Source organism: Chrysemys picta, chromosome 1 (assembly GCF_011386835.1).
Source record: "Chrysemys picta bellii isolate R12L10 chromosome 1, ASM1138683v2, whole genome shotgun sequence".
NCBI classification, from domain to species: Eukaryota; Metazoa; Chordata; order Testudines; family Emydidae; genus Chrysemys; species Chrysemys picta.
The window spans coordinates 95,165,763-95,182,820 of NC_088791.1; the positions used below are offsets into that span (position 1 = coordinate 95,165,763).

At 57.8% G+C, this 17,058-nt stretch overlaps 2 protein-coding genes across 3 annotated transcripts; one reads left to right on the plus strand and one right to left on the minus strand.

Moving 5' to 3' along the window:
- On the plus strand, positions 1-2,865 carry LGALS2 (galectin 2). The gene is made up of 4 exons (XM_005302461.4): positions 1-203; positions 705-787; positions 1,287-1,446; positions 2,661-2,865. The coding sequence occupies exons 1-4, from the start codon at positions 198-200 to the stop codon at positions 2,805-2,807; spliced, it is 396 nt and encodes a 131-aa protein (XP_005302518.1). The 5' UTR covers positions 1-197; the 3' UTR covers positions 2,808-2,865.
- Positions 2,866-4,786: 1,921 nt separating this feature from the next.
- On the minus strand, positions 4,787-14,964 carry CDC42EP1 (CDC42 effector protein 1). Of its 2 annotated transcripts, none has more exons than XM_024100068.3 (3): positions 14,746-14,964; positions 9,747-10,691; positions 4,787-7,949 (listed from the first exon to the last, which is right to left on the minus strand). In XM_024100068.3, exons 2-3 carry the CDS (start codon positions 10,177-10,179, stop codon positions 7,120-7,122), a joined length of 1,263 nt encoding a protein of 420 aa, XP_023955836.2. In that variant the 5' UTR covers positions 10,180-10,691; positions 14,746-14,964; the 3' UTR covers positions 4,787-7,119. The 2 variants fall into 2 exon arrangements, with proteins under 2 accessions (XP_023955836.2, XP_008177614.2); XM_008179392.4 differs by having other exon boundaries at positions 9,747-10,855.
- Positions 14,965-17,058: the final 2,094 nt, after the last annotated feature.

Sequence of the window (17,058 nt, forward strand, 5' to 3'; positions counted from 1 at the left end):
AGGAAGTTGGGGAGCAGATAATTCCTTGGGTCAAAGTTTCCTGATTTACAGCAATGTAAATGGCCTGGAGAGGTGGGAGAGAGCTGTTAATGTGTAACTCTCGGAGACGCTAGGCCTATAAGATCTCCTGCGGGAGGTGTACCTGCGCCAGATCCTCAGCAGCTCCCAGCCGCGGCTATCCAGCACCAGCAAGGAGGATGTCTGTAAGGATTGCGGTGTTTCGCCGTGAGCTCGTTCCTTTTCTTGCTCTCAGCTAGTCTCCTGTATCGGTGGGCTCTCACTTTCTGCCTTTGTGTCTGCTGTCATCACACCTGCTCAGTCGTTCATTCCCCCTCCCCTTGCCAGCTCTCCGGTTTCCACTCCCACCTCTTCCCCTCGCCAAGCAAGGAGTGCGGGGTACCAGGATGGTCCTGGCTCAGGGCCATGAGGTGACAACTGGAGGGCAGGGGACCTGCTCCCGGCCTCTCTCCTGGCTCTAGGGTGACCAGATGTCCTGATTTTATAGGGACAGTCCCGATTTTTGGGTCTTTTTCTTGTACAGGCTCCTATTACCCCCCCACCCCCGTCCCGATTTTTCACACATGCTGTCTGGTCACCCTACCTGGCTCAGGTGGAATTGCTGAGCTTCGTTCCTTTTCATTTGGGGCAGGGGGCGGGCATGGGTCACTCAGGGAGTCTCATGACATCAGGTCCCTCTGCCGCAGGAGAAATTTGAAATCTTGAACCTGGACGTGAAAGCAGGGAGCACCCTGAAGATAAAGGGCAAGGTCGCCAATGATGCTGAGAAGTGAGTGTGAGAGAGCGGTCTCAGACAAGGGGGGCATGGGCTGCAGAGATGGGGGCAGCACCCCAGTTTCCATGTCTGATGCAGAGATCAGTCCTTTAGTCCGTCTCTCTGGCTTGGTACTTATACAGTCCCCATCACCTTGTAATTGAGTGCTCTGCAAATGTCCTGGCCCTGTGCTGGATGGGGAAACTGAGGCATGGAGCTTAAAGCGACTTGCCTGTAGTCAGCAAAGGTGTCTGCAGCAGGGCTGGGAGCTGAGCCCAGGTCTCCTGAGCCACAGGCCTGACCTTCCTCCAGAGAAAATGGCGTTTGGGCCGGAAGCCCCAGCTCTCCCTAAAACTGGCAGGGTGGAGCCCTCTGCCCCCCCTGAAATTGGTAAAAGGAGAGGTGGGTGTAACTAATTCAACTACCCTCCTTCGGGCAGGGGTCGGGCTCCTGGAGCAGCATTGCTGGCTCCGTGGCGGGAGTCTCTAATGCCCGCTCTGCTCCCACCCCACAGCTTTGTGATTAACCTTGGCAAGAGCCCTAGTGAGCTGGGGCTGCACTTCAACCCTCGCTTCAACGAATCCACCATCGTCTGCAACTCCAAATGTGCCAACTGCTGGCAGTCGGAGCACCGCGACAAGCACCTGCCGTTCTCCCGGGGCTCGGAGGTCAAGGTGAGGCAGCTCCTGGGAAAGCAGGGCGGGGGGGTGGGGGGGTGGCTGGATGAGCTGCCAAGCTCTTACTCTGTCCCCTTTCTTCCCCTCCTGGCTGGCGTTGTTTCTCCCTGCCAGCGTCTCTGGCTCCTGCGACCCTGAACCCTCCTCATCAGCCTGCTCAGAGTCCCAATCCCCACAGACCCTGTTCTCTCACCATTTAATCCTGCCCATGCTGGAGGCCTCCTAAAGGCTGCCTGTGACCTGCCTTCGAGAGCCCCCATGCCTCTGCCCAGCAGGTGCTCATGTCTTCACTGGGGGAGGGAGAGGGAGAGGGAGAGGGCTGTAGGGAGCAGATCCCTCTTCCCCCTCGGATCTGTCTCCATCATTCTCTCCCTGCTCCCACCCCTTATTTTCTTCCCTCCAGTGCTTTGTAGAATGAGATTCTTGGGCCTCCCTGCTCCCTTTTCCTTGGGCAGCTCTTTGCCTCTTAGCATTGCACAGTTAGATCACCCGGTTTCTCTGTGGCTTGGAAACGGTTCCTTCTCCTTGCCCAGCGCTCCCCGAGCTGGGCTGGGTGGGGCAGGGGAGTGCCCACGGGAAGGAGACGATTCATTTCCAGTGATCAGTTATTAGTTTTGTTCTTTGAAGAGTCTCGGGTCCATCCTGTCCCCTCGCACTGTCTGCGCTGTGGGCTAGAAGTGGCATTTCCCCACTGTTGCTAACCCCAACTCAGATCCACTGGTGGGGTAACAGTGGGAGAGCCAGTGGGGCAAGGCTTCCGCAGCCACTGGTATTTCATGTGCTGTCCCACCCGGTCCAGAGCAGGCCTAAGCCACGCAGTGCTTTAAAACAGTGGTGGGCGCAGGAGCCTTGTCTACCCTAGGGCTCCCTGTGTTGCCACCGCCAGTGCAGCTGAACCAGCATTAGCAGCGGTGGGGGAGACGTTGCCCCCAGTCTCCCGGCTTAGGCAAGAGCTCAACTTCCTGAGACAAGCTGATCGCTCTGATTTCAATGGGAGTTAGGTGCCTAAATACCTTTGAGGATCTGGGCCTCTGGCACCCAACCCTGCAACGCGTTTAGTGAGCTCAGCTCCCAGCACCTTGCCTAAGGCCAGCAGAATTGGGGCCTCTCCGCCCAGGCAGTAGGGACAGGTGCTTGCTGTTGCCAGCCAGTTGTTTGCTTTTGATGCTAACTCCCCGTTCCTGTCCTTTCCTTGCTCCCCGCTCTCGCAGTTTATCGTCAGCTTCCTGGGAGACAAGTTCAAGGTGAAGCTGCCGGACGGGCATGAGGTGGAATTCCCCAACCGGCACGGCTACGACAAGATCAGCTACCTGAGTGTGCAGGGCGGGTTCAAAGTCCTCTCCTTCAAACAAGAATGATGGGCCCCGCTTCCCTGCTCTAATAAAGACCCCTGGTGAGGGGCCATTTTGTCCCAACTGTGCTGGCTCCTGTGATGTCCTTGGCCATGACCTTTCAGCACCCAATACAGGAAAGGTTCTCGTGGGAACGCCCCAAACCGGGCTCACCATCTGCTGGGAAGAGGCGGATGTCCGCTATTCTGGTAGGACATCTTCTCTAGGCACCTATGGATGTGATTAGTGGAGCGGGAGACAGTGGCTGGGATGAAAGTGTCTCCAGGGCTCCAGAAGGGGGTGCTGCCCTGGGGTGCGCTGACAGAGTGCAGAGGAGTTCCCAAGCCTGAGTGTGCAAAGGAAGGAAATGATTCTTTGGTAAGGCTAGGTTGCGGGTTGCGCTTTCAGCAGGCTGGGATGAACTGATGGCCAGGTGGGAGACAAAGCCCAGGGCTTATCTCAGTAGGAGGATGGTAATGTCCTGCACCTGCAAAGCGCTCTGTCTCCAGGCTGGGGAACACTACCAGTGCACGGGGAGATTCTCTCTCCTTGGTACTAATAGGGGATGCTGTCCCTAAACATGGAATTTCCCCACCAGCTGGTGTGACCCTCCCCCTGGCACCAGGCACAGCATTGAGGATGCAACTGCACAGGTGTTAATAAGCGCTTGTATCCAGCAAGAGATAAGGAGAATATTCCTCTATCTCCTTCATTCTTATCGCTGTGTCTCTTATCGGCTGGGAAATTCCAGGCAAGTTATCCATTACCCAGCCTTTCTCATATCTTATCTCAGTCAGTGCGGGCGAGAGAGAGGGGAAGGCTTTGGAATTGCAAGGGAATGAAACCTGTGTCAGCTTGAGTCCTTCACATGGGCCGGCACTACCTAATGTCTGGTGAAACCGCTCTGGTTAAAGTTACAGTGACTCACTCCAGAGGTTCACATGCCACGGGGGGAATGGCTCTGGAGAAAAACTGGCTTGAAGCATTATGGGTAACTCCTCTCCACTCCATACATCTGAAATATAGGAACAGTCTTTGGTACCAGCAGGGGGCAGTCTTACCCTCTGACAGTTCAGGACAAGGGGTTCCCAGCACAGGGAAAACCGACATTAGATGTGACCCCCCCCACAGCCCCACAAAGGAACATGCCTCACCAGGTTTAAAGTGGCTTCAGAGAAGAGCCAACTTCTAACAAGTGGGGGTGAGGAAGAACTGGGACGGCTCATCCATAGCTGACTAGTGCAGGATTCTTACCCCTTCCTCTCCAGCATCTGCTGCTGGCCACGGTCAGAGATAGGATACTGGGCTACATGGCCCTCAGGTTGGATCCAGTCTGGCAATGCATATGGCTAATGCTATGCTCAGGATATAAGGATAGCAAATGTTAGGGTTATTTAGTCGGCAAAGGCCAAGCACGGAAGAGACTGATATTTAGAGAGACTCCACTGAAGGAGCACACACTGCTCCTTCCCTTCTACGTACATCCTGATCCAGTGTCTGAGAGGGTCATTCGGTAAAATGCAGAACAAATAACTTTCATAAAATATGTTGTCGGCCTGTGGAACTCACTGTTGCAGGCTCAAGTGCTAGGGCTGCTTGATAACATTTGTAGCCAGGCTGGCTATGAGCAGGGTAATCAGGGCTCTAGATGCGAGGTGTAAATGGATCTCTGCTGGGGTCAAGGTGGAATCTCCTCACCCTGGCCAGCATTATTGGGGTTTTGCTTTCCTCCGATGCAACATGTATGGGTTACAGCAGGAGCGTAGGGACCAGAATGGCTGGTCCAGTGATCTGAGATGGGGTAGCAAATCCTATTTTCCCAGGAGGCCCAGGACTGGAAGTGCAGAGAATACCAATGCAGGGAGAGGGATCAGGCACTTGGAGCTCGGAGGAGATGACTCCCTGGAGTCTGAAAGTGCAGAGGGAGTGGACTGATTTGCTTCTGTTCTGCAGGCTGAAATCCTGGGGCTGGCTGGGGCATGGGGAAGAACCACCACAGGAGAGAATAGTATCAAAAACTGTTTTAATAAGATCAATAATAAGTGCACAGGCTGCGGAGGGAGACAGCTGGGATGTTCCTTGGGGGTGGATCTTTGGTATGGAGCTTCTGTGACAAACTTGAATGAGCAGGGTGAGCCTGAGAAAGACCCTGGCTCCCAGGGTGGGGGCGGTGATGGGTAGCAATGGTTGCAGGCTCTGGACTCTACACTCTAGAGCCCCGGTGGGCACTTGGAGCTCCCGTTCACTTCAGCCCTCTCTCCCCCCATGGCTGAGCGTGAAAGGCTGAGCAGCTGCCTGCAGTGTGATGAGATCAGTCAGCTGGCAGCTCCAGGGCCTGTGTGGGGAGCAGAACGGGCTCCTAGGACGCATTCCCCTCCCCCCCCCGGTGTAAAAGCCTGGTTGTTATATTCTCATGTGCTCCCTGACAGACACAGCCCCCCGGGGCGACTGGGCAGCGGGAGCGTGGGCACGGGATCCCTCCGGCCACAGGCTCCCGGGCCCTGGGTGAACAATGGGCATGCTGTGCGGGCCAGTGGAATGACCTCACGCCCCAGTCATTCCTGCTCCGGGCCATGACACAAAACCCCCTCTGTGTGAGCGTGTCCGCACGCGGGACAGCGTGGGGAGCGGCTCCTTCCAAAGAGGCCGCGTTGCCCAGAAACACAAGGAGCACAGTGAGCAGCCCCCATCCTCCGCCGGCAAAAGGACACCGGAAAGGGGAAGTGTGTTGGAGGGGGGCGAGTTTAGACCCCTCTAAATAGTGTCAGTGGGAACCCATCCCTGGAACCGCTGCCCAGACCAAGGGCAGCCCCCCTTTCAACTGCCTGGGCTGAACGCTATAGCACAGAGAAAATGTTCTTGTTCTAAGAGGGGGTGAAAGGGAGTATTGGAGTTTGGGGGTGTCCCCTCTGGGGTATGGAGGGGTCTACCAGGGCAAGGGCAGCGGGACCCCGGCATCGTCCTTATTCTGCCTGATTACTGGAATCGCAGCATTGCCAACTCTAGCGCTATTTGGTGTTTCCCCTGAAGGCCCAGCTGCCAAAGCCAGTTACTGCCTGAGCCTCCCAGCTTTCATTACACAACAACAGAAAGTTTCTAGCTCTCCTGGTTGTGGGGGAAACCTTGAAAATGGCCCCTCTGCGCAGTCCAGCACCGGAGGGCAAATGGAAAGAACCCACCAGTTACAGCTTTGAAAAATCTCATGAGTTTTGGCGCCTGACTCCGGCAGGGCTCCTTGGTGCCCAGGTTAAGGGCCATGGCATGATTTCCCCAGCTGTGCTGCATTCGGATACCAAGTCATTGCTGGCTGCACCCCCACCCCCACCGAGCCTCCTGTATTGCTGCTCTGGGCACCTCCCTGAGGACAGTGTGGCAGGAACTTGGGGGGTGGGGCAGGGGGAGCTCCTCCCCAAATCCGTAGAGTGGAGCAGCTGGCTCTCTGGAGCCAGCCTCAGAGCCTCCAGCTCAGGGTACTGCTGGAGGATAGGAGCCACACCTGCCTTTCTCCCTGAGCCCAGCCCTGCATCAGCTCAAGGAAGCAGGGCCACCCACTCAGGTGGAAGGACTCCCCATTCTGCTGCCTGTTCCATGGGGAGGGGAGGGGAGAGGAACTGGATTACTGTGCCCTTGGAATGGCCTCAGGGGGGAGGGGAGGCCCCTGAACTGGCTTGCTAGAGCAGGCCTTGGCAGGAGGGAACCAGGAATTAGCTAGCCCAGCTGGCATGGCCGCTGGCTGAAGGCAAAAGAACTGGCGAGGGCTGGTAGGAGCTGTGTGAGACTAGCCCAGCCCGTTCGCGAACAGTGCTGTGTGGTGCTGCATGGCAGAACCTGGTTCAATCCCCAGCCAGGAGCGCTCAGGCCCCAGGGAGAGGGAGAGGGAGAATGCTGTGTTGCTCCAGCCTGGGGTGGCCGGCTCAGAAAGCAAGCCTGCCCCAGGCCTCTAGCTCAGGGGGCAGCGGGGGAGTGAGCCGTGCGGCTGGAGTGCTTTCTCTGATCCGCTCCTGTTCGGTGCTTGCTGGGGGCTCGGTGACCTGACAGGAGCATTCCCTTACCAGCCCAGCCTCCCAGGGGGCGGGCGCCTCATTTCCAATGACAGCAAGGAGTGGGGGGAAGGAGCATGCGATCACTGCGATTTCCCCATTAGCATGACCTGCTCTTTGGGGAAAGCGGGGCCTGCCCAGGGCGCTGGGCGGATCAAAGAGCTGCTTCCCCTGCCTCCATCCCCACCAACCCTCTGCCGCAGGAGGGTTCACAGCTCCCAAGGGGCGCGGGCCCCCGGACAGCTGACATCTCTGAGGGAGGGCTGGGGAGTCCCAAGGCCACAGGAGACGGTGGCTGTTCAGACCTTCACTTCATCATCCTCTTCCTCCTCGTCGGCATACTCAAAGGAGTCGCTGCGGCCCTCCGCAGCCGTGGCCTCCTCCTCCCGCACAGCTGAGAGCGCAGCCTCCTCTTCCTCCTCCTCCTCCTCGCTGTGACTCCACCCAGCCTCGTCCGCCCCATACGAGCCGACAACCGGGCTCTCCCGGGGCCCCTCCTCCTCTTCCTCCAGGCTGCCATGTGCACCTCTCGCGCTGTAGTGGCGAGCCAGGACCTGGGCAGCCCGGTGGAACTCTCCCGCCTCCATGCTGCAGTCATTCCAGTGCCCCTGCCACAGGCTGTCTTTCGGGAGCGCCCCCGGCTCCTCAGCGGGTGCTGAGCCCCAGGCAGGGCTCTGGTGCCCGCTCCCAGCACAGGCAGGCCCCTCCTCAGCATACTCTAGGGCACGAGCATCTCCATTGGCATGCACCAAGTGTCCCGATGGGGAGCTGGCCCCCTGCCTGGAGTGGCCCCAGAGGCTTTCTGCCATGTTGCCCTCTATACACCTGGCATTGGGGGTCCCTGATCCCCGAGGGACCCCGGCCTCAACCCACTCGCCATGCAGGGCAAAGGGCGATGCAGCCTGGCCGCCAGCCAGGGCCCTGGCTTCCTCCCTCTTGTCACTGCTGTCCATGGCTTCTGTGAAGCTGATGACCTGGAGGAGCTCGCTCATGAGGGAGGGCCCGAGGTCCAGGCGGAAGGACAGCAGGGAGTCCGAGCGCTGGAGCTCTGCTTCTGCGGGGAAAGAGCTCTCCCGGGCCTTCTCTGAGCGCGGAGCACGCGGGATGGTGCAGAACCCGGACTCCAGCCCTGAAAGGACAAGGAGCCTCTGGTGAGTGGGAAGCCTCTGGTACTGCGCAAGAGCCAGGGGGAGGCAGCGACTGTCACACTGGGTGGTGACGGACTGGGCTGTACTATGGGAGCCTGGGACCAGTGACTGTATGTGAACGGGGATAGACAAGTCACACTCATGTCAGCTGGGTGATATTGGGATCAATCACTCTCATATGGATCACTTTGCTAGACAGCCTAGGAGCAATTTCACCATCTAGTGCCTGCTCAGTATTGGGAAAGTCTGGCTTGTACTAGTGAAAACTAGCACCAGTTACACTCCACTGTAACGTGACTAGCCGGTGCTAGGGAAGATGGGAATCAGTCCCGCTGTTTAAGGACGGTTCGGTGCTGGACACCCATGGTCCAGCCAAATCGGAAGATATAGCACGGTGCTGGAACTGGTCTCTGCCAAGAGGGTGACGAGTGATCAGCCCTGGGAAACTATTTCCACTGGAATGGCTGTATAACCTGTGACCAGCAGGTGGCAGCATTGCACCATGCCACCTTTGCTGCCCGTCCCTGGCCCAGGCCCAGCCACTCCCACACGGGTCACACTGACCTGAGAATTAGCGCCACGGGAAATGCTGAGCTGGACCACTGCGTTTGGAGAACGCGGCCTTTGTGCTAAAGAACCCAGCCCCCGGCACCCGCCAGAGCGTCGCTCAGACATAGCCAGGACTGAGGGGCCTGGGCAGGGAGCCAGGGCTGGAACAGGGCAACCGGGAAGAGCATCAGCAGAGCCATTGGGGGCATGGAGGGGGGGCACTGGATAAGCGGGGGGGGGGGGGGGGGGGGGCTGCAGGCCCAGAAATAGTAACAATGCCAAGCTCTTACGCAGTGCATTTCCTCAGCAGATGTTAAAGCGTTTTACATCCTCCCCATTTTACAGATGGGGAAACTGAGGCACAGGACAGGGAAGTGACTTGCCTAAGGTCACCCAGCAGGCCAGGGACAGAGCTGGGAGGGACAGAGCCCAGGTCTCCTGACTCCCAATCCGGTGCTTGAACCATTAGGCCACTGCCTCCCACTGGGCTGTGTCAGCAGAGCTGGCTGGCTGGCTGGGGGGGCATTGCCTGCTGCTTACTCCCGGGAGCAGTGAAGTTCACCTAAATCACCCCCCACTCCTTTCTTCACTGTGGGGCTGGAGACGGCCCTTCTGTGTGAACGCCAGCAGCACAGCCTCTCCCCCGGTGCTTCCCCTCCAGACTGGATGGACCATTCCCGGTGGGGCACGCAGGCTCTGTGGCCCATTCGCACCCTGAAGCTGCCAGGGGGACAGTGAGTATGCCTTGCTGTCTGTGAACAAGTTTCTCTCATAGGAGGTGGCTTGAGACCTGTTCCTCCCCTCCGCCCCCCCGACTCATTTCCCACAGGCCACCAATTGGCCATCGGATGGGAATAACCTAGTGTTACTACCATCCCAGCACTGGACTGGAGCTGGTGGATCAGAGGTGAGAAACTATATCCCACCCATAATGGCCTGAGCTCTGCAGGGCCTTTAACAAGTGAAGTCGAAGGGGAAGTGGGTGTGGGGGAGGAACAACTGGGGGCTAAGGGTGTAACTCAGAAAAGGATAATTCTGGGATTCACCGGGACCAGGAACTCCCTTGATCAGAGCTCTTCAATAGTCCGGTCCATCCAGAGATGGAGATTGCACAGATGGGGAAACTGAGGCATGGGAGGGGGGGCAGGGACTTGCCCTGGTTTCAGCGACACAGCTGGGAATAGCACTGAAGTCTCGGAAGCCCGTGCCCCCGCTACAGGATTACTCACCATAAGCATAGTGTGTATCGGACACGTTGTTTAGAGTGCTCTTGAAGGCGAACTTCCCAGCCGGGCTGCCGCCCCCATAGGTTCCCTCGTTGAGCTGCGGCAGCGACACGGCGTTCTTGATGATGGGCGAGATGTCTGGGGGGGCGGGCGAGGCTTCGGCCTTGCTCCCGCTGCCCCGGTTCCTCAGCGGCGTCCTCCGCACGTGCCGCAGGGTCCGGGCGAAGAAGTTGTTGGCTTTGGCCGTCTCGGTGCCACCGTGGTTGCTGAGGAAGGAGGTGTCCCCGAAGACGTCCCCGCCACGCCCCACGTGCATGGTGTGCCGGAAATCCCCCAGTGGTGGGCTGATCATGTCCGGTGTCAGCTCCGATTTCAACCGCCGTTTGCCATGGGAGCCCGACACCCAGCCGAGCACCGGTAGCTTCCCAAGACTCATGTCACACCCCGTTGTTACTCCACACCCTCTCCCCTAAAACACAGGAAACTGGCCTTCAGTGTGGGGGGGCACAAATTCCAGAGGGGTCACAGTGGCTTGTCACGCCCCCGGACTCCCCATCACTCATGCTACCCCCTCCTTTCGGCTGTGTTGTGTCCTGGGCCGGGGAGCTGCTCCCGGGACCAGCCCCTGCTCCCGATCTTTGGAGATGCCTTAGAGCTGCCAGGGGGAGCGTGGGCCCGTCTGTTCTCCGGTTCGGCACTCCTTCTGGATAATTGCTCTCCACAGCACTCATTAAACTGCCCAGGGGAGGCTTTTCCGAAACGGCTCACCCCTGGCAGCTTCTGCTATTGAGTGCAGGCCTCTGGATCCTCATATCTCCAGGAAGAGCCCCAGGCAGGGTGCGGGGAGTCCTGCTTGGCCCTGGGCAGGTAGGACGGCAAGGCTGGGGCAAAGGTATCTCCAAGGAGTCAGCCGTCACCCTGGCTGCTGCCGCTGGAGCTCTCGTGTGGCTGGAAGTAAGCAAAGCTGGGGATTAATGTTAATCCGCCATCCTCCGTCTCCCCACTTCCGCCCCCGCCGCCTGCTAGCGTGGGAGCGGCTGGCACACAGGGCAGCAGGTCACAGCCGAAGGGGGGATCTCAGGGCAAACTCCTTGATCCTGATGTAAGATGGCCTAAAAATGACAACAGCAAAGGTGAAGCCTCAGGCTGAGATTTTCTGACTGTTCTGGCTGCAGGGGTGAGTTACCGGGGTGCTCCGCGGGGTTCCTGCCAGGAATGGGTAATGCCAACGCCTGGGAGGGACGGGCCAGGTGAAATAAGAATGGACACTCCGGACCTGTGCCGGACACCACCCCTGCAACTGCACTTACCTCTGAACCTGTGCTCAACCCCGAACCTGCGCCCGCCCCTGCACCTGCCTTCAAACCTGTGCCCGACCCCACTCCTGACTCCACCTCTGAACCTGTACCCACCCCCGAACCTGTACCCACCCCCGACCCTATGCCTGCCCACCCCCGCACCTGCGCCTGACCTATGACCGACCCTACTGCTGAACTTGTATCCCCCCAGACCTGTTCCCGAGACCAACCCGGGGGTAGCTAGAAGGGGAAAGAAATACATTAAGTATTATGATTACTAGGGAAGTTGTTTGCATTTCTATGGCAACTTCTCTCCAAGGTTCACAAAGCACTTCACCAATGCTACCGTATTAAACATCAGCTCCTGCACCCCCCGTTCTGGAGGCAGGGAAACTGAGTCACAGAAAGGTCATGTGACTTGTCCAAGGTCAGCAAACCAGCCAGTGGCCAAGCTGGGATTGGAAGCCAGCTCTCAGTCTGTGCACAGATCTGTCCCTAAATATTATAGCAAAAGGCATGCTGGAAATAAGTAGGCAGACTCCCAGGTTAAGCCAAGTTTCTCTCCTAGCAAACTCCCAGTCTTGTTTTCCAGCTCTGAATGGGTCAGGGTAGCTGTTCAGATCAGCTTTGCATTATGGAGTGTTGTCATTTCAAAATCCCCTGGAGGCTGCTCCACTCCAGGCCTCCACTGAGCAGTCCTCTGCCAACACAGCAGGCGAATAATCAATGGGCCAAAGGCCGCTGGCACCTTGGCATGTCCCCTCTGCCCAGGTAAGATCAGCCCTGGGGCCAGAGGCTGAAGACACCTTGGTTCCTACACTGAGGGGCAGGGCTGGGTCCTTTCAGCAGGATTAGTGGCAGGGAGATCACGCTGCCTTGAGGAGTGAGCCAGACAGGCTGCTGGCCGGGCTGGGGTCTGGAGGACTCTTGGAGGGCTGGGGGTGAGATTACCTACAGCTCAGCCCCTGAGGTTCTGCCTTGCAGCTGGAGAGCACAGATACCCTCTGTGGCTGTGTGTTCACAGGACTAGGGGGGTTGATGGTGCGGAGGAAGTAGGGTGGGGGAGGAGGAGGAATGCCAGAATAGACTCCAGGAGATCAATGATAAACCCAGCTGATACCCCCCACCAGTGGCATTTCCAGTGCTCCTTGGCCTCTGTCCCCAACAGAGCCACCCTTTGTCCTGTCCCCAGCTGCGCTCCTAGCCCATTTCAGCCTCCCGCTCTGTGCTCCTCTCCCTGCCACGTGCCCCTGTGTTGCTGCCTGCAAGTCACCTTGACAGGGGGCAGGTGCCAGGGAGGGCTATGCTCCGGGAACGCTGGCCACGGGTCTCCGTCACCACTGGTGCCACGTGTCCTTCCCCACCCCAGCCTTGTTTGCTCACCCAGGGCCCCTCTTATCTGCCAGGGGGTAGAGGTAGGCAAATGGAAAACAAAACTCCCCTTGAAATCCACTGTAACCATTGGCTGTTTCCCTGGGGATGGGGGGGCAGGGAGCCTGTTTCCCTGGGTCCTCTATCCCCATGGTTCCCAGGGCCCTGCCTCCTTGCTGATGGAGAAACTGGGGGCACTCTCCCTTCTTAGCTGAGACCTGCCAGGCATGTGGTGTCTGTGTGTGTGCAGCGGCGGCGGGGGGGGGGGGGCGGGGGGTTGGGGATCAGCCAGGCCTGGCTACAATGGGGATCCAGGATTCCCCTCTGGGCTGGGCTCCTACTGGGCTGGGCTGTGTGAATTCCCCACCTCCTCCAGCTGGGGTTGGCTCCACCCCCTCCCCCCATGAAGACCCCTCACCCCATCCACAGCTTCCACCCACTGGGCCAGGCAAGAAAAGGATGGGGGTGGGGAGAGCAGGGGAATTTGCTGGGGCCCTGCCCGCCCCCTGCAGCCTCGCTGAGCTATCCGGGGGCCAGGAAGAGCCAAGCCCCCTGTGCAGAGCATGCAATGGGGCGGTTGAGACGGTTCCCAGCACTCCAACTCCCCTGGCCTTGGGCCAGGCTCAGAGAACAGGGAGAGGGAATGAGCTGTGCCCCTGCATTCCGCCCCTGCCCAGGAGTCTCCCGCTCCTTGGGGCACATGGGGCCCAGATGCTCAAGGCTACAGCGGGGTCAGATCAGAAAGAAGAGGGAAAGGGGGCAGGAGAGAGGTGGTGTTCAGCAAAAGGCCCATCGGGCTAGGGGTTGTGGGCCCATTCCCTGCTTGGCAAGATCCGTGAAGGAAGAGGCGGGTACTTTTTTCCCCTTCGTTCTTTCCCTCACTACCACAAAAATGACTAGCCCACAGCCACAGTCCGGATTTCAGCAGCCCCCACTGCCTCTAGCTGGCACTGCCCTCCCCTGCAATGCCAAACCCGGGCTGCAGGGCAGGCCTTCTGTCTCCGGCCTGTCCCTGTCACCCCTTTCCTTCTTGCCTGTCAGCCCCCGCTGGTGTGTGGCCACCCAGACTCAACAGAGGCACTCAGAACCCTGCCTTCCCACCTGATCTCTCTCGTTTTCAGCTCCACTCCAGTTATTCTTTCATCCAAGTGAAACTCGTGATTCTCTGAGCAAAGGGTCAGCCAGGGTGGGTGTTCTATTCCTCCCACTGTGTCTGTGTTACAGCCCATCACTGCAACGGCTGGGCCCTTTCCCTCTCCAACAGCTCCCCGTCTCCCCTTTCCCCAAGGGGCCCCAAAAGGCAAGCCACAATCAGACTGCCAACATCTCTCCCCCTCTCCAGCCTCCCCTCTCCCTAACTTTAGCTGGTTTCCACTGATTTGTCTCCGCTGGGATGGGAGGAAAGCAGAGAGGGGAAAAGTGATCCAGACGGGCAGGACTGCCAAACGCAGACTCCCCCACCACATGCCCGCCCCAAAGGCGTAAAGGCCCAGGAGAGAGAGGAGATGTCCAGGGTGGTCTGAGGAGCACCGGGATGGGGAGGAGCGAAGGGAAATTTGGGCTGGAAATTGGGAGAACATTCCTAGCCGGGAGGGTCTATCAAGCTGTGGAAGAGTCTCCCAGAAGAAACAGCAGCCCCATTGCTTGGGTCACGTAGAGCCAGACTGAAGCATGCTATAGGGGATGCTATAGGGGACGGCCCAGTGCTGAATGGCCTAGACAGGACCATCTCCATCTCCTCTGAGTGCAGGAGAAACGCAGACTGCATGTGCTGGAATAAAGCAACGCTCAGCTCCCGGGCCGCCTGCTGCTATATATATAGAGATCACGTAGGGGTTTTTCCGAACAGACCCACTTTGAGGCTGAGGCTGGAATTCCAAACGCAGCACTTTTTGGCCATTCCCCTCCCCCCCCCCCCCAAAACAAAACAAAACAAAAACTACTCCCTTTCCTGTTAGGAAAAAAAAAAAGTCTCTCTCAGACCCTGTAGGAATGGGTGGCCACAGCTGAGCGTAGGAAGGCAGAGGGAACCCTACAACCCTCCCAGCTCTCCTGCTGCCTCAGTGCCCCTTCTTCCCCCTCTTCTTCTGCGTCCCTCCCTCCACCCCCCCATCCTCTCTCTTCTGCCATATCCCCCTTCCTCTCCTCCCCCTCCTTCCACATTCCCCTCTTCCCTTCCCCTTCTTCTGCTGCCATATTTCCCTTTCCCCCATTCCCTACCCCCTCCTTCAAACCCCCTGTTCTCCAACACCCCCCCACGCGCCTTCCTTTGCTTGCCCTCTGCTCCACTGAACTTTCCCCCATGCCCGTCAAGTCTTAACTTTAGCTTTTACCTTTTTGAAAAAAAAAAAAGGTTTTAAAAAAGAAAAGTTCTCCGAGGTTTCAAACGTTCCCCGTGGCTCTTGGTAAATTGCTGCCGCTCCCAGGGGAGGTGACCCCCTTTTCCCACTGCTTGGGGGCTGGCTCCTCAGCAGTCTCCCCCTTCTCTGCGCTGTTCCTTGGCTGCTGTGCAGGAGCACTGGTGCCAGTGGAGGGAGGGAGAAGGGAATGGGGAGGGGATGTGGGAGCAGTGGGTGGGGTCTCCACATTTACGGACCAATCCCCAGCTGTCTGGGAAAGGAGGCCAGAGAAAAAGAGGGAGTTAGTCCAACTGTCCAGGAGAAAAGATTGCAGGACCGCCTGTTCTGCCCCCTCCCTCCCCACTACCCCTTCTGCCTGGGTCGGCAGCATTTCACCCTCATCAAGAGAACAGCCTCAGAGAACGCCTGCATCTAGTTGAGTCTGTCTATCAGGAAGCCATGGTTGGGTTGGCGGTCCCGTGCCCCAGCCTGTATGTGCCGTGGGACAGCACTGCCCACAGGTGACTGGGTGTGGCCAGCAAGGCTAAGAATTGCTGTGTGATGCACACCTCACTAAGAACATGTCTGAGGGTGTCCCAGTCCTTGAGAGCGCTGAGATTCACCTCCCCCACTATACTTTTACTCCAGGATTGCCCCTGCCACACACATCCCCTTCTTACCAGCAAGGGATGGGGAGAGCTCCGGCTGGCTTGGAGGGAGGGTCCCATTAGTAGAATTGGGCAGGGTCTCTGGGTAGGGTTGGAAGGAAGGTCCTCTTAGGAGCACTGATCGGGGGGGGGCGGGACAGAGGGTTTCACTGGCAGCAGTGTGCAGGGTCAGGAAAGATGGTGTTACGAGCGGGATGTAGGCAATCTTGCCTAGTAGTCAGAGCAGGAGTCCAGGTTGGGGAACAAAGCCAAGAGTCTGCATGAGAGTCAACTGCCAGTTACCAGTGCTGGGGCCAAGTCAGAGTTGAGTCAGAAGTCAGAGCTAAGACTGGTAACTGATGGCTGGAGGTGAGGCATAAGGGCAGGAACAGGAGAAGAGACAAGGAACAAGCACAGAGCAGGAGCACTGTGGAAACAGTAGCAAAGGCAGGACGAAGCAGGAATCAGGAACAGGGTTGGGTACAAGAGGCAGGCACAAATAGGGTCTAATATTGCCACAACAGGAAATCACCTTATCACTCAGACAAACTTCCTGTGCCTCCTTCTGGCTTAAAAAGTGTGGTTGGACCAATCGGTGGAGCCGGGGGATCCTCCACTCAGGGCCCCTGTGGGTGGTGCCTTGGCTGAGGCTATAGTCCTACTTGCTTCTCAGTCCACCAGGTTTTGACAGACCTTGGGAGGCCAGGACGTGGCAGCTGTCTGGGGTGGCCCAGGCCTGAGTTCAAGACCTGGGACATCACAGAGGGTCTCATTAGTGGTCCTGTGCAGGGTAAGGCTGGAGGGTCTCATTGGTGGCACTGTGTAGGGTGGGGATGGAGGATCCTATTGAGGGTACTGCGTAGGGTTTCTGCACCTGTATGGATCATCTCCATGGTATCGCCAGGGGTTTGTCCCTTTACAGGAGTGTGGTGAAAAATCCTGCGGGAGGGAATGTTGCATTAATGTCATCATGAGGGGAGTCTCCTAGGAGAGGTAGGGCGGAGTGTCTGGTTGATAGGAGGTACAAGGTAGAGGTGGGATGAGATCCTGTGGCTCTGTGTGGGAGCTCTGGGACAGAATGGAATGGAGGGTCCCACTGGTGGCACAATGTGGGGCCTTTGGGTAGGGGAGGGGAGATGGGGCTCTCTGGCACTGAGTAGGCCAGGCATGAAAAAATTGCTACACAGCTGCTAGCCAGAGGGAGAAATGGAAGATGGGAATGAAGCTCAGACCCTTGGCATCTCCACCTGGGTGCTGCTGAGATTATGCCAGGGTGCTGTCCCTGGACTCTGCTTGGGAAACTCCATCTTTGATATGGGCCTCTGTCTACAAAGTGTTTGATCAGTTTGAAGCTCTATCCTCTTCTAGCTCCTGGTAGGGAAAGATGTCTATCTCTTTTACACCCTCCAGAGCCTCTGCTGCTACCACTTCTCCACCCCTTCCCGGGCCTCTGCTCTTTGGTTCCCCTTTCCACATGACTAGCTCCAATGCATGAGTAGCTAGTGCTGCTTGGGGAAGTTAGGAGCTGTGTTACCTTCCAGAGTCTGCAGACTGCTCAGAATTCCTCTACAGCTGCTCTGAATTTTTCCAAGCAGCAACACAAAATTGATAGGATTCTGGGGAGTTTCACTGTTATGGCTGGTTTTGATGAAGTTTGGAT